The 14,765-nt window shown below is 46.7% G+C and overlaps 1 protein-coding gene across 4 annotated transcripts in view; it reads right to left on the bottom strand.

Annotated features, from left to right (window-relative positions):
• The window catches only part of ZNF423 (zinc finger protein 423), a 306,120-nt gene that overhangs the window by 120,700 nt on the left and 170,655 nt on the right, over positions 1 to 14,765 (bottom strand). For all 4 annotated transcript variants that reach the window (XM_053400192.1, XM_053400189.1, XM_053400190.1 and 1 more), the window contains one exon: positions 9,370 to 12,593. In XM_053400192.1, the coding sequence (XP_053256167.1) occupies positions 9,370 to 12,593 (3,224 nt within the window). The remainder of the gene's footprint in view (positions 1 to 9,369; positions 12,594 to 14,765) is intronic.

Raw genomic sequence — 14,765 nt, 5'->3', positions numbered from 1 at the left:
ATCTATCAGAAAAAAATGATATAATGACACTGGCTGAGGCATGCTTGACTGGGATGCAGCAGTAGGCCTTCCCTAAGGCCATACCTAGACTTTGGAACTCCCTGCCAGTGAAGAACCATTCCGCTCCCTCTCTCATGGTCTTCCACCACTTTTAAAGTTGCTTGTATCTGCTATAGGCACTGCAAGGACTACAACTGCAGTGAAAGGGGAGGATGTAAATGTTTTCAAATGTATCAGCCAATAGCCAAGCCAACAGAATGGGTGCTAAGATGGAAAGGCCTCCGTTGTACAAACCAACATACTTCACTTCACAAACAAGAATTTCGGCATGAGATCTGAAGGAGAAGGCAGAACATGCAGCGGAGGGAATGAACATTACAGCACTTTGGGTCTAGGCCAGCTGTTCTCAACCTGTGGGTCCCCAGATGTTGTTGGACTACAACTCCCATCATCCCTGAGCTCTGGCCTTGCTAGCTAGGGGTGATGGGAGTTGTGGTTCAACAACATCTCGGGACCCACAGGTTGAGAAAGGCTGGTCTAGGCCAATGGTAGTATTAACAGAGGAGTATGGCAATGTTCGGGGACGCGGGTGGCGCTGTGGGTAAAAGCCTCAGCGCCTAGGGCTTGCCGATCGAAAGGTCGGCGGTTCGAATCCCCGCAGCGGGGTGCGCTCCCGTTGCTCGGTCCCAGCGCCTGCCAACCTAGCAGTTCGAAAGCACCTCCGGGTGCAAGTAGATAAATAGGGACCGCTTTCTAGCGGGAAGGTAAACGGCGTTTCCGTGTGCGGCTCTGGCTCGCCAGAGCAGCGATGTCACGCTGGCCACGTGACCCGGAAGTGTCTCCGGACAGCGCTGGCCCCTGGCCTCTTAAGTGAGATGGGCGCACAACCCCAGAGTCTGTCAAGACTGGCCCGTACGGGCAGGGGTACCTTTACCTTTACCTTTATGGCAATGTTCATGTTTAGACACAGAGTTGTAGGACCAATTCACCATCTCGGAAGACAGAAATCCAAATGGAGGATGGAGCAAACACCACTCCTGGCTTGCCATTTGAATGACTATGCACCAGAATGCCAATGCAGTAAAGTTGTTCAAAGGGCAAATCTGCATTCAAAATGCTGCATAACAAAAAAAATTCTAACAAGGCTGTAATGAATTCCCCGCTACAAAGGGTGATGCACAAACAGAAGCCAGAACTAAGCATCAACAGCCCAGCCCTACACATTGAGTTCAATGGGCTTAATCACGATGGTTTTAGTCTTAGACCAGGGAACGGAGCCTGGGTCCAGATGTTGCTGGACTCCAACCACCTCTCCATCCAACATAGCCAATGGTCAGGGATGATGGGAACTGAAGTCCAGCAACATCTGGAGAGCCACAGATTTCCCCACTCCTGCTTCAGACAGTCAGTGTAATCAGATTCATTTATATGTTGCAGTAAAATCTGCTTTTCAAGGAAATAAGACTTCTGGGCAAGAAGAGTGTAATTCCAGAAAAAGAGCATGAAAGAAACCTCATATCACCCATGGACCAGTGCAAAGGAGCACTTGCAGAAATAGAGATATACATTCCAAAAACCGTGGAAATCTGCAGTGAAACACGACACTGATTTTCCTTCACCAATTGCTATACACTTCCTATGTCACGCTAATAAGCTTAGCTGCCGAAACAAGGAGACAGCATTAAGAAGCAATTACATGAGCCACTTGTTCTATGGGAGAAGATTGGGTTTGTATTTAAGAGTGGCAAGGTGTGTCTTCTTGGTGATGAGACATAGGGAGGGGGAATCCTAGGAATAATTTATAGGGATTAAAAGTTAAAATGGTTCTGAAGGGAGGAATTCCATTAAATAAACAAAGCCTGTTGCTCTCCCCCTTTTTTTTAATAGATGGCTAAATCATGGCTAAATCAAATGGCTGGCATGCCTGCTGCTTACGAACAATGCAAAGGAAAATACCAGATGTAAACTGCAGCAACTCACATATGGATGACAAAAGCAGCAGAGCTGCAGGACACTCGCAGAAGGGTACAAAATTCACCTGTTTTGGCCCTGTTGTCCAGTCCCAGACATATCTTGGGTATGGACAGCAGAAGACACAGCAGAAGGCACACTGAGCCAACCCCAAGGGGAGATAGTGCCTCTACCCTTCTGTTGCATAAAATTTGTCTCCTACTCAAGACAAACTCCTATTCCATGACAAAATTTGTTGTGTTCACTTCGGCCTTCCCCAAATCCAGATATTTTGGACTCCCAACTCCCACCAGCCACAGCCAGATGGTCAATAGGAAAGGACTATGGAAGCTGGTGCCCAAAACATCTGGAGGGCATCAGGTTGCAAAGGGGTTTGTATCCCATTGAAATTAATAGACTAAGTTAACCATATCCATTAACTTCAATGGCCCATGTTGCAGATCAAGGCTGAATGAGAAAACAGCAACTTGGGCTACCCAGTGAATTTAAAAACTGGAGTGGGATTTGAAGAATGGGGGGCTTTCTAGCTCAAGAAATGCAACCTTTTTTTAAAAAAACCTTTTCTATTTAAACAAGATTTGGCTGTTGTTTTTCATTATAGAAGTATCTTTCCTCATCTGTTCACCCATAATTATTTCTCAATAGACTCTCCCAGTAACCCATTTTACTTCAGTGTTTATTAGGGCCTGGCGGGGGGTGGGGGGACATTCTCTAAGCCTTGTCTACAGGATTACAGAAGTGTACTTATTAGCAGAGCATTCCTGGCATCTAGAGGATCTTCTATATTCCGAACGTACCTTTTCCTCTTGAGCTAGAGATATCAATACATCCTAGTGCTTACTGAAACATGTACTTCTATTGTTTTCAATGTAAACTCAATGTAGCTTCTCTCTGACTATATATTTTTCTAATCCTCTGCTGTTAGGCTCTGGGTAAAAGGGGGAGGGGGAAGCAGGGGGAGAGAAGAAGGAAAATCAATAACGGTCCAGAACGAAAGAAAGAGGAACTGGTCAAGAATTATAGAGTAGTAATGTCGTTTGGACAGCTGCAGGCTGCTCAGTTTGTATTACACACATAAGGCAGGCAGCATAAAAACTGCATTTTACCTGTTGTACTACAAATCAACAAGAGATTACAAAACAGAGAACAGCATGTTGTTCAATTTAGTTTGCCTGGCTATATTTGAGACATCTTTTTTTTTTAACAAGCTTCTGAAAGCTATGGTTCTTTGGAAAGGATATGAGCATTCAGGGGCCTTTTCTGTAATCACGAAAGCTTCTAAATCTATGGGGTTAGTTGTGATCAATGAGCTTCAGAAATGCAGTGTGTGTGTGCGTGCATGTGTGAGGAAGAGGGAAAGCATCGAAATGAAAGAGATAAATAATCTATTGAAATTATCCTAAAAGGAAAAATGTGTTCCTGCCTTAATTGCACACCCCACATCTTTTCATCTGGCATTCATTTGCCTTCATCATGTTAAGGTTAAGTGTTACCAACAGTGCAATCCTTTCGCACGCTTACTCAAACATAAGGCTGACTATACTCAGTGGAACTTACTCACTGCTAAGTGATTACAGGATTGTCACCTAAGTCCCACTGAAACCAAAGGAGCAAGATGGGAGGCTGAAGCGAAAACCTCTCCAGAAGATTTCTATTCTATTCTATTCTATTCTGTTCATTTATCAAAACATGTATACTGCTTACTAGGTCCAAGACCACAAAGCAGTTTACAGTAGACAGTCTAAAATATTCATTAAAAATACCCAAAACAAATGAGCAGACATTAAGAACAAATTCCATGAGAATATTATTACATGAGATTAATCTTTCAGGCAGGCAGATTTTGATAACTGGGAAAGAGGAGTGCCTTGCCTTTAGAAAGAAGGTAGTCCGAGGTTTGTCTTCTTCCCCCAACAAACAAAAGCCTTTCTGCCACCTGTCCAGCCACCTGGGACAGGATACTCCTGGGAGCAAGATTACAACATTGCTAAAGCAGCAGCAATGCTTTCGTCTTTCTGCTACTGGTTAAAAAAGGTGAGAGGACTCAGTCATTTCATCTTCAAAAGGCAAGATGCTCCAATGAAAATTCTTAAATTCCGCCCACCCTCATAAAATCCACCTACTTTCATGAAAATAAAAATGATCCTACGAAAGTAAAGTCTGATTACTTTCACTGGAACTCATGCTGAGTTGGGAAGTTTGTTCAACAGGACCTCCAGGCAACAGGAGCTAGGTGAACTCAGCCTATATTGCCTGTTACTTGTGAATAGGGACATCCTGATTGGACAGGACGTGCACTTCCTGACAGTTATGAAAAGGATTTCTTCCAAAAACCCAGCAAGCTGACTTATACCCAAGTAAGAGATGTTCAGCAATGGAGCAGACTCCCAAGAGGTGGTGGACTCTCCTTCTTTGAAGATTGCATAGCTAAAGAATCATGGCAAGAAAAATTGATGGACTATGCAGAACTGGCAAAACTGACATATAAGCTACGGAACAAGGATAACTGTGACTTTAAAGATGAATGGGAACCCTTTACAAAGTATTTGAAGACGCAAAAAAGCGAACTGGACTCCTTGGCTGGCTTTGAATAAACAATCACAAACTTTTTATTGATAATAATCAGCTAAATAGTTTGAGGATCTATACAACTTTGTAACATGCAGAAAACAGCATTCTCAGAGAAATCAAAGACTGGAACTGAGGGAAGCCGGGGGGGTGTGTGGGTGGGTTTTGTGTGGGAGGGTGGGGGAGGGAGGAAAAATGGGGGGGATAAAGATGATATGTTTCTGGATAATATGTTCTGTTTTAATTTTGAATATTTTTTTTTAAAAGAAGATTGGATAGCCATCAGCCATGGATGCTTTAGTTGAGACCCCCTTTATTGCATGGGGTTGGACTAAATGACCCTCTTGGCCCCTTCCAACTCTACAATTCTATGATTCTTTGCAAGGGGTATTTTAAATGTATGGTGTGCATACAGGACTGATGAGAAATTTAGACCAGGGGGGCATGGCCAGGACTGTGAATAGAGTGGGGGCAATATGCCCCCCGGCATTTAAAACTGAAGCATTCTGAAAAGAAGGGGCATCGCAAAAAGGCTGGGGGCAGAGGCCCCTCACTGAAATTCAAATGTTCTCGCTAAGGGAGGACTCTACACATGGGCCATGGCTCCTCCACAGAGAGATGGGTCTTGCTTATGTCCTGTCATATGTCAAAGTTGACAGTGCCTGTGGATATAGGGCAGAACCCAGACCTAGAGCAATTTTAGGTCCAATTTTAGTCCACAGAGAACACCAAGGGGGCAGATAAATAGGGCAAGGGGCATTGTGGGTTTGCATCCATCAGCCTGTTCGCGGGATAGTTATTGTTTAACAGGAAGGTAGAATGGTGGATCTGAGGCATTAGCATATATGCCAATCGCAGGCTCCTGTGTAAAGTGTAATTTGGTGCAGGCCTGAATTCTGATTTTTCATTATCTTCTACAAAAGAAATCTGCCCTCTTGGGGCAAGATTCAAAGCATTTACTTTGTTGAAGAACTTAAATTCTCTCCTGAGGGAAGAGGAGGTATAGAAGCTTTGTTGAAGAGACAGAGTTAAAAGTAGGAGTAAGGAGGACGGCAACCATTTCCATTCACGATAATGGTGAAGGGGGGGGAGTGAGTACAGTGAGAGGCTGGAGCATTTTAGCCTCTGTGTGCACAGCCATACGAAATCAGAATTAGCCTGGCATAAAAGAATAGGGCTGTTCTTCAAGAGGAGTGTGAAACACAATGAAGAAGCAAGGAGGAGAAAGGCGGCGATGGGGCTAATAAGTAGTTTTGGATGATGAACTCTCAAGAGGCAGCACGCTGAAGGGAGAGGTGTTTCCATTTCGTATTTTATTCTCTGCAGAATTAGATGTATAACACAGCTGGAGGCAGGTCTAGTCACCGATTCGCTTGACCCCAAGGGAGCGAGTATGTAGTTGCAGTGCTAAAGCAGCAAGTGAAACAAAGCAAAGAATCTTCCGCTCGGATTGTTTCAAGCTCCGAGAAATCCTTTGAACCCAACACATTGTCGCAGATCAGCAAGATCTACAAGACAGACTTTTAACAGCTCTATCCCAGCCACGTACAAGATGATGCTTCGTCGGGGCAGAGAGGGGCAGGGCGGGTGGACTTCTGGCTCACGTGGAGTGGGGGAGGAGGAGCTTCGAATAGCGCCAAGCGAGTCGGGGGCTTTATGCGATGAATCAAAGGTAATTAAAAACGTTTTGGGAGGGGGGCACAAAGGATGTTATACGTGCAGCTGCTTTGCCCGTCAACTGAGAAAAAAGTGCCGAGCCTCGCTAGTCCATCAGATTTTATTCGGGAAACCCAGAAACAAGCAGCCTTCCGAGCCACAAATAGTAGTTTGAAGAAATTATTTCCAAAGGCCACAAACTGCAGACATGAAAAGCTCTCTCAGAAGGTTGCCGATGTGCCGAAATAGCCAAGAATCCTATTAGTACAGATGCCAGTGGCAGACTTATCTGCAGAAACTTATGTAAGGAAGCAGCTGCTGGTTTGATCATGAGGTAGTCTGGGAATAGCTGCTACTTAATCAATGTTTTGTGTAAAGGCAACCCGGGGGAAAAAATCACTTTTTAATACATGCAACATATTGAAGAAAGTTCTTCAAAGATAAAGTGCCTACCTAACTGAACTAAGGACTTTGGGTGTTTTTCCCCCTCTTCCACTACCCAAAGCAATATAGGAGCTTTTGTTGAGGGAGGAGGGCAGGGTTCTTATCCTGGTTTGTAATTAAGCTGGAGAGTGGCATGATAGAGGGTTCTGACTGCATTTTTTTTTTAAAGCACCAGCCCTGTGTCCTCTCTTCTTCTCCCCCCTGGAAACATCTCCTACTGCAAAATATAGGACATGGCAGCAGCACTCAGCATGGCTGATCATCATGCCAGAAGGGCCCATCTGTGCTTGAGGCAAGACCCCCTTGGCTCAGATTCGCCCAGCAGGTAAAGAATGAAGCTACCTTTCTGATCTTCCCACAATGCCCCAAAGTTGCACTTGGACAGGCTATATTGTTAGAGCATTAAAAGGGGTAGGTTTTCTGCTGACCACTGTAGTAAAACTGCCTGTGCCAACAGCTGCACCACCACCAGGTCTTCTGGTGTTCCAAGGTGTGCCAAGGTACAGGGTGCACTGAGTAGCCCTTTGCTGGGAGGGGGGTAGAGGAGAGGCACACACCTGAAACGGTTTTGCATGGCATATCCCCTCCTAGTGGTGCAGCAGTAAAACTGCTAGCTCATTTGCAAAGCTAAGCAGGGTGCAGCATGGTTTCAAACTGAATGGGGCACCACATGTAGAGATTCCTGCATTGCAGGGGGGTTGGACTCAGGGTCCCTTCTATGATTTGATGATCATCATGGTGCACATTCCCTCACCTCTGCTGAATTCCACTAGCTTCTGTTTGTAGAGGTGGGGAAACAGGCAACAAGGTACCATTGTGATGCGTGTTTTGCAGCTGCTGAAATCACTAGAGAAAAAGAGATGTGTGGTCGATGCTTTCGCCCTCCCCCATCAAACCTCCATAATAGCCTACTTCCAGCCTAAGGTCAGGAATGTTTCAGTCTCCCTTTATAGGACATGGTTGAATAGATGGGAGAAAAAGCATAGAAAGCGAACTTCATATGGAGTCAAATTACTGGTCCATCTAACACATTGATATCTACATTGACTGGGATCTTAGAGCCACCTTTTCCAGCCCTACTTGGGAATGGCGAGGACTGAAACTGGGACCTTCTGCATGCAAAGCATGTGTTCTACCACTGAGCTACAGCACCTTCTTCTGGCATTGAGCTGCCACATTCCTCTGTGCAAGGCCCATGCTCAACAGTGTCCTACAAAATCCCCTGTCCAATGCCTGAAGAAAGGTTAACAAGTTTTTCTTGTTGAGTCATTTCAAATGTTAGAAAAAGTGGCATGGGGATTAATTTCTGCATGGGGGGCAGGGAGAGGGAAAGATGCACAGCATATATTTTCCACTGCTGGCATATATAGCCTTGCAAGTTGCCATGTCTATGAGCTGGCCTATGAACGTACCAATGGAGGAAAGCATATTAGTCATAAATTCCCAATCCTATGAGGGGTAGGTTGTGGCCCCTTCCAAAAATGCTGTCCACACAGCAACTGGGTGGTGTTTTCACTGCCTGCTGGCTATGCAAAGCCTACTAGCATACTCTGGAGTGCTCTAGGAAGCCACCTTGTGTGCCATGATCATGCCTAGTGTAGCAAAAGGCCTAGAATCTGTATTATGTATGTGTATTGCATTTATATCTCACCTTTCCTCCAAGAAGAACAAGGCAGCATACAATGTATGTCCGTCTCCCATTTTAGCCTCACAATAACCCTGAGACAGGTCAGGCTGAGAGTGAATGAATGTCCAAAGATCACCTGGTGAGCTTCATATCTGAATGGAGATTTGAACCCTGGTCTCCCGAGTCTTAGTCTAGCCATGCTCTAGCCATTGCACCACACAGGTTCTCTGTCGTCTGAAGTGGCCTCTGAGAGTGGTGTCACTTCACTACGCTCTGAATCAGACATGTGCAAGGAGGTCTTTTAGGAATCTATTTCTAGCTGCTATGATCCACGCTGGAGTTTGGGCAGAGACGAGCAGGTGCATTCCACACTCCGCCAAAACTTTTATTTGTGGAGTCGCTCACCTGTGAGGCACACTTTCCCACTCCTCAGTGTTGGAACGCAGACAGAATGGCCAGTATGAAGCAGTATCCAAGTAGTGCCCAATCAATTTTTATATGAGAGTTTAAGTGAAATGACGAATTTGGAACTCGAATTTATTTATTTATTCTTTTATCTACCTTTCTAACCTGCTCAGGGCAGTTGGAACGCCATCTAAAATTACTTTTAAAAGGAAGGATGCTTACCATGAGTCTTTTATGGATATAATGACACTGCTAACCTAACTATGACCACAACTGTGCTTGCCACTCTGTGAACGAACCAGTAGCTAAATGAGGTAGCTTTGACAGCAGAACCCTATAACTCTGAAGCAAACAACAACAACAACAACCAAGAATACCATTTTTCTCTAAAAACAATAATGTAATGTTATCTTTTTATAGTTGGGGGGGAAATCACCTATACTTTGTAGTTAATTATGGTAGAGCAAATGTTTGCTGAGTTCCAACACTCACATGGAACTCCTGTATAAGCAGAGGTTCCCTTATTCCCTCCTGAGCAAGGGAGAGCCAGACACACACAGAGGAAGTTTTCAATACTAAAGAGAATGGAAGCTTCAAGTGCACATTGGAGCCCTATGTGCAATGTGAGTTTCTGAAGTCAGTATCTATTCTTCTTACTATTATTCATTATAGTAAAGCTAACCCATGGCAGTACTTACTCTGGGAACAGGGGATGTCTGGGTACCCTTCTTCTGGCCACTGGTCTCAGGCGTCAGGTCTCGGTGGTCCAACTGAAGGTGGCTTTCTAAGTCTTCGGCACTTTCAAATTTGACACTACACTCCGGGCACCTCAGGCTACCACAAGGTCTTTCGCTAACTTCTGGTGGGGTCATGCCCATGGACTGTCCATTGGTGCTCCTGGTCATGCACCCAGCACACAGGCCATACGGCAGACCATTAACATCCAGCTTCACCAAGTCTTGCTTGTTCCTGAAGTCCTTCAAGCAAAGAGCACACTTGTAGAATTTCTGCAAGGCCTGGCCGTTGGGAGAAGACGCCGCAGAGTTCCCTGCCAATTTTTGCATATGGAATGTTCCGTGGATTTTCAGCTCGAGAGTCGAGGTGACCGTCTGCATGCAGACAACACAGCGGAATCCGGTGAGGGAGTTTCTGAGGTCGGGGTGCATCTGGCAGTGCTCAATGAACTCCTCTTCGCTCTGCAGGGGCATTTTGCAGATCCGGCACGTCCCTGTATCCAAGCTCTTGCTGTGAGTGACTTTATGCTCCGTCAGGGTCAGGAGGGACGGGAAGCGTTCCCCGCAAATGGGGCACATGTAATGCTTTGCTGGGCCTCGGTGGGTCTGCATGTGCTCCCGGAGGCCGTTCTCCGAGAAAAAGGTCCTTGAGCAGATGTTGCACTTGTGGCTCCCTTTGATGAACTCTGCTTTCTTCCTGGAACAGTCGTCCTCCCCTGGCCTGATGTTATGGTCCCTCAGACGGTGGTTCTGCAAAAGCACCTCCATCGTATAAGCCGCCCCACAGATATCGCAGCCGTACATGGGCTCCGAAGCATCCACGTCATCCTCGCTAGCTTCGTGGCTGTTTGAAGTGTCTGGATTTTTCATCAACATGTTCTGGATATCGGCAGATTCTGCCTTCTTGCTAGCCGGCACGGTGCCATTGGCTGTTCCATTCTCAGCACTGGCATCAAAGACACAGTGCTTCTCCCGCAAATGTTTTTCAAGCAAGATGATGGCGTGGAAGGCTTTGCTGCAGAACTTGCAGTTGTACTTTTTGCTGTGGGTCGTGATGTGGCACTGCAGCTCCACTTCGGTGCTAAACGTCTCTCCACAGAAGATGCACTTGTGAGACTTTGCAGGGTTGCCCAGGTGACTGTGCTTCACGTGGATCTGGAGGTCCACCTCCTTCCGAAAATCCCAGTTGCAGGCTGTACACCGATACATCTTTTTCTCATTGCTGTGCTTCACTGCCAGGTGCACTTGGATAGATACCTTGGAGTCAAAAACCTCTTGGCAAAGGGTGCAGTGATACAACACAAAAGTATGCATATCCAGCAAATGTTTCTGCAGATCGTCCACCGATGAAAACTGCTTGTCGCAGCTCTCGCAGACATAATGAGTTGAGGTTGTCATGTAGTGGACAGTGAGGTGCTGCAGGAGAGATTCCTGGGAATCAAAGTCTTCTTTGCACTGAGGGCACGACTGCTTCCTTAATAACAACTCCAAATGCAACTTCAAATGAGTCTGGAAGCTTTCAAAGCTGGAGAACTTCAGTTCGCACTGGTTACACGGGTACTCGCCGTTCGAAACTGAATTGACGCTGGCAGAAAGCCGCTGCCTTTTGGGGGAAGACACTTCAACATCAGAAGAAACTGGACTCTGCTCACCTTTGGACTTTTTGTTGTGTGCCAGTGGAATGTTCTTATGGTTTTCTTTGATGTGTTTCGTTAGCTTGAGAATAGAGCCAAAAATGGGCGAGTTTGTGCAATACGGGCAGGAATATACCTCCATAAAAGACTGTGATGGCTGAACAACAGGGGAATCCAATTTGGAGTTTCCTATGTTGCAGTGTGTTTGCTGGATGTGCTCAGTCAGAGAGGCTTCGGTCAGAAAGCCCATGGAGCACTGGTTGCAAAAGAAGGCATTGTTGCCGTCTTGAGTTGTGGCTCCTGGCCCGCAGTGAGCGATACGGATGTGTTCCTGCAGGCTGTTGATGTCCGCAAACATCTCTGGACAATAGTTGCAGTGGAAGGCCGAAATGTTGCTGAACTGCATCATGGGATATGCGTGGTTTTTATGCACCTTCCTCACGTGTTCGTTCAGGTTATACAACGTGGGCATGGATTCAAGGCAAATCTGGCACGTGTGGCTTTGCTGAGGTTTGTCCACATGGATGGTTTTCAGGTGGATCTCCAAAACAGCGAGGCTATTGAAATCGCGCTTGGTGCAGTACGGGCAGCTGTAGGAGACTTTCGACCAGGACTGACCCTCTTCTCTCTCCAGGGACCTCATCTTCTTTTGCCCTCTCAAGGGTTTCAGAGTCGAGTCGGGAGTGGAGCCCCGCTCCACCGAAGCGCTGGAATCCGGCGTGGCGCTGCTCATGGAGGCCACGCTGCCCAAGACAGGGTCGGGGCTGATGCTGTGGTTGCTGGAATCAGGCTGCCGGTGGCTATCCAAGTGGCAATAGACCTCCTCCACCGAAGAGAACTGCTCTGGGCACATGGGGCACTTGTGTTTCTTGTTGGCGTGGGCTTGGTGGATGTGGGATAGCAGGGAGTTCTCGTCGGCAAACACCTCAGGGCAATGGATGCACTGCAGGTCGGCCTTCTCGGAGAGCTGCGGGTGGCGCGTCATGACGTGCTTCTCCAGCTCCTCGGTCTGGCTGAAGGTCTCCTCGCAGTAGTCGCACATGAAGTCGTCCTTCTTGCCGTCCTTCTCGCTCTTAGCCAGGTGCTCCTTGTTCTTCTTGTGGGCCTGCATGTGGCTCTGCAGGGAGCTGGTGGAGGAGAAGCCCCGCTTGCAGACCGTGCACTTGAAGGGCTTGCTGGAGCTGTGTGTCTTCAAGTGGATCTTGAGGTGGTCGCTGCGAGAGAAGGCCGCTTCGCACTCGTGGCAGTGGTACTTCTTGTCCCCTGTGTGCAGCTTGATGTGCCGGTCCCTGCTCCTCTTGTGCTTGAAAAGCCGGCTGCAGTAGGTGCATTTGAAAGGTAGCTTGTCGCTGTGGATCTGCTCGTGCCTTTTAAGGTAGCTCAGGCGAATGAAGGACTTATCGCAAAACTGACAGGGATACGGCAGGCCGGTCCCCCCTTCCTCCTCCCCGATGCCGAGATCACACCCATCTCCTATCATCTGAGTGGGTGATGCAACGTCTTTGCTGGAGGGAGATGAAGCCACCCAGGAGAGTTGTGGGTCGTCATCGCCATCTGTAATGGGAAAGCAGAAAGGAGATTAAAAACAATTCCCAGTGCATCTGTGAAAATAGGGACAAAGCCGTTCAACAACACTATGGCCCTTCTGCTACTACAGCGTTTAAAAGAGAGAGGAAGAAAGCAGAAGAGGGAAAGATTCAATTGCAGAACAAAAACAAAACTGAAAGAACCAGCGCACGTCACAAATGCCTCCTGAATCTTAACAGGATGTTGGAGCAAAAGAGAAAATGCAGATTAAGTCTGCTGCACAAATCTATTCTTTTTAAAGTAAAATAAACAAATATGCCAAATACAGAGCATCTGTTATTAATGTTAAGCAATTTCTCCTTCCTCCACCCCCCTCGCAAGTCCCCCAAGCAGGTTTAACACCTGTCTACTGTATTGCCAAGCAATAAACAGCGAGTCAAGAAAACAAAGCGCAACATGCCTCAGAGCGATACAAACATTTCTAAGAGCTGCTGCGTTAAGTGCTTGTACGTGAGCATTTTTCAACACATACTTGTCGGAACGGTTTTCAAATAATACGGCCTGGGAAAAAAAATCCATTCCGGCCCTGCCTCAAAATGGGAAAGGCTACACGGGAGCAGTTACAACCAGAGAATCTCCCTCTCTCAAACACACACACACAGAGAGAGAGAATCATTCAATAGTATTGTGACATAAACAAGATGGATTTCCCCAAAGCCCACTTGCACCTGAAACAAAACTGAAATCAATGGTCAGAGGCTGGAAAAGGTAAGGTGTCAGGTGGCTTTTAAACCACCAATTAAAAACAAAAGGCGCACCCCCCCCCCTTGTCGGGGCTAGTCATGCAGGGTGGGCAGCATTCTGCACTGTGCACCCAACTCTAAAGGTGCTTCCATGCAGTCAGAGTCAGCCTGGCTCCGGCGCCAATTTCATGCCATGTGTGTGCCTGCCAACTCTGCAGCAAGACGGAAGATACTTAGTTGGCAGCAGGGAAGGGAAAGCAGTTCCACATCGTAGCTCAGAGCCTCTGGGCCTGGCAGTGCCACGGCTTTGGAGGGGGGCACCTCCACCATATTGTGGGGGGGGGAGGTGGGGGTTGAGCTATTGGTTTTGCCAATTTCAGATTTGCAAAGATCTTTTTTCCCTTGCACGCGCACACAATTCAACTCAAAGCGCCAGGAATAAAGGATTGATTTTCTTACACAGCTGCTTTTCCCTACAAATTCATTGCAGCTGTTTTGATCACTCTTCATTTTCACGTCTTCCACAAATGCATACACGAATGGGAACAGCTGCTGGTCCTTCCCCACCCCTCTGTGAGCGTCTACTGACAGGCCCCCCCAATTTAGTGCTAACACTCAGCCACTTGTAGTTGACCCAGTGCTACTGAACTTTTCCAGCCACTTGGTATACTTTGCTTGGTTCTTAGTCCATAACTTTTTTGGAGAGCTGAACAGAACTCTGCTCTGTCAGTAGCTCCCTTACCTCTACAAGTAGGTTGCCCCTCCTCTACCATGCAAAGAGTGCACCAAAGTCCTCTGCAAATGGGTCTGAGGAAGAGTCTGGAAGGACCTAGTGCCACAGAACTGCTGAAGCTAAGCAGGTTTCGACCTGGTCAGCCCTGGGATGGGAGGCCACTAAGGGCATCCCTTTCAGAGTGAGTCATAAAATGCAACATTTTAAATGATGAAATTTTTTTTTGAAAAAGGTTGTGCCCTCAAGCATGGCTACTTGGGCCTCACCAAAAATCCCAGTACAATAAAAAGGTTTGCGCATGCTAATAATGTGTGTGCACAGGTGCAAATTTAGAAATCATCTTTGTAGTTTTAAAATAACTACAGTAAAGCTCCCCTTAGCAAGGAAGACTGAAACCAGGTGACTTGTCTGACTACTCAGTCTGTTATCCAGGTGCTGTGGATGGGCAACTTCAGGGTCCCCCATGCTTCTCTCTCATAAATGTTACTAGCCAGTTAAATAAATAAATGAATAAATGCACCTGCAGAGGGCTGGGAAAGGAGGGGTAGAGGGTTCTCTCTTTCCTCTGCAACCTGTAGAGTACCTACCGTGAGTGCAGAAGAGGATCAAAGCACCCACATGTGATTCGATGCCCATACACAAAATCCCTTATCACCAACGATTACCAGGCTACTGTTGAAATGCAAGGCTGATAACATATAGTTCATATGAATCCTTCCAGTC

Source organism: Podarcis raffonei, chromosome 8 (genome assembly GCF_027172205.1).
Source record: "Podarcis raffonei isolate rPodRaf1 chromosome 8, rPodRaf1.pri, whole genome shotgun sequence".
NCBI classification, from domain to species: Eukaryota; Metazoa; Chordata; class Lepidosauria; order Squamata; family Lacertidae; genus Podarcis; species Podarcis raffonei.
Note: the sequence above shows the minus strand (reverse complement) of the source record. Positions and strands in the feature narration are given on the sequence as shown.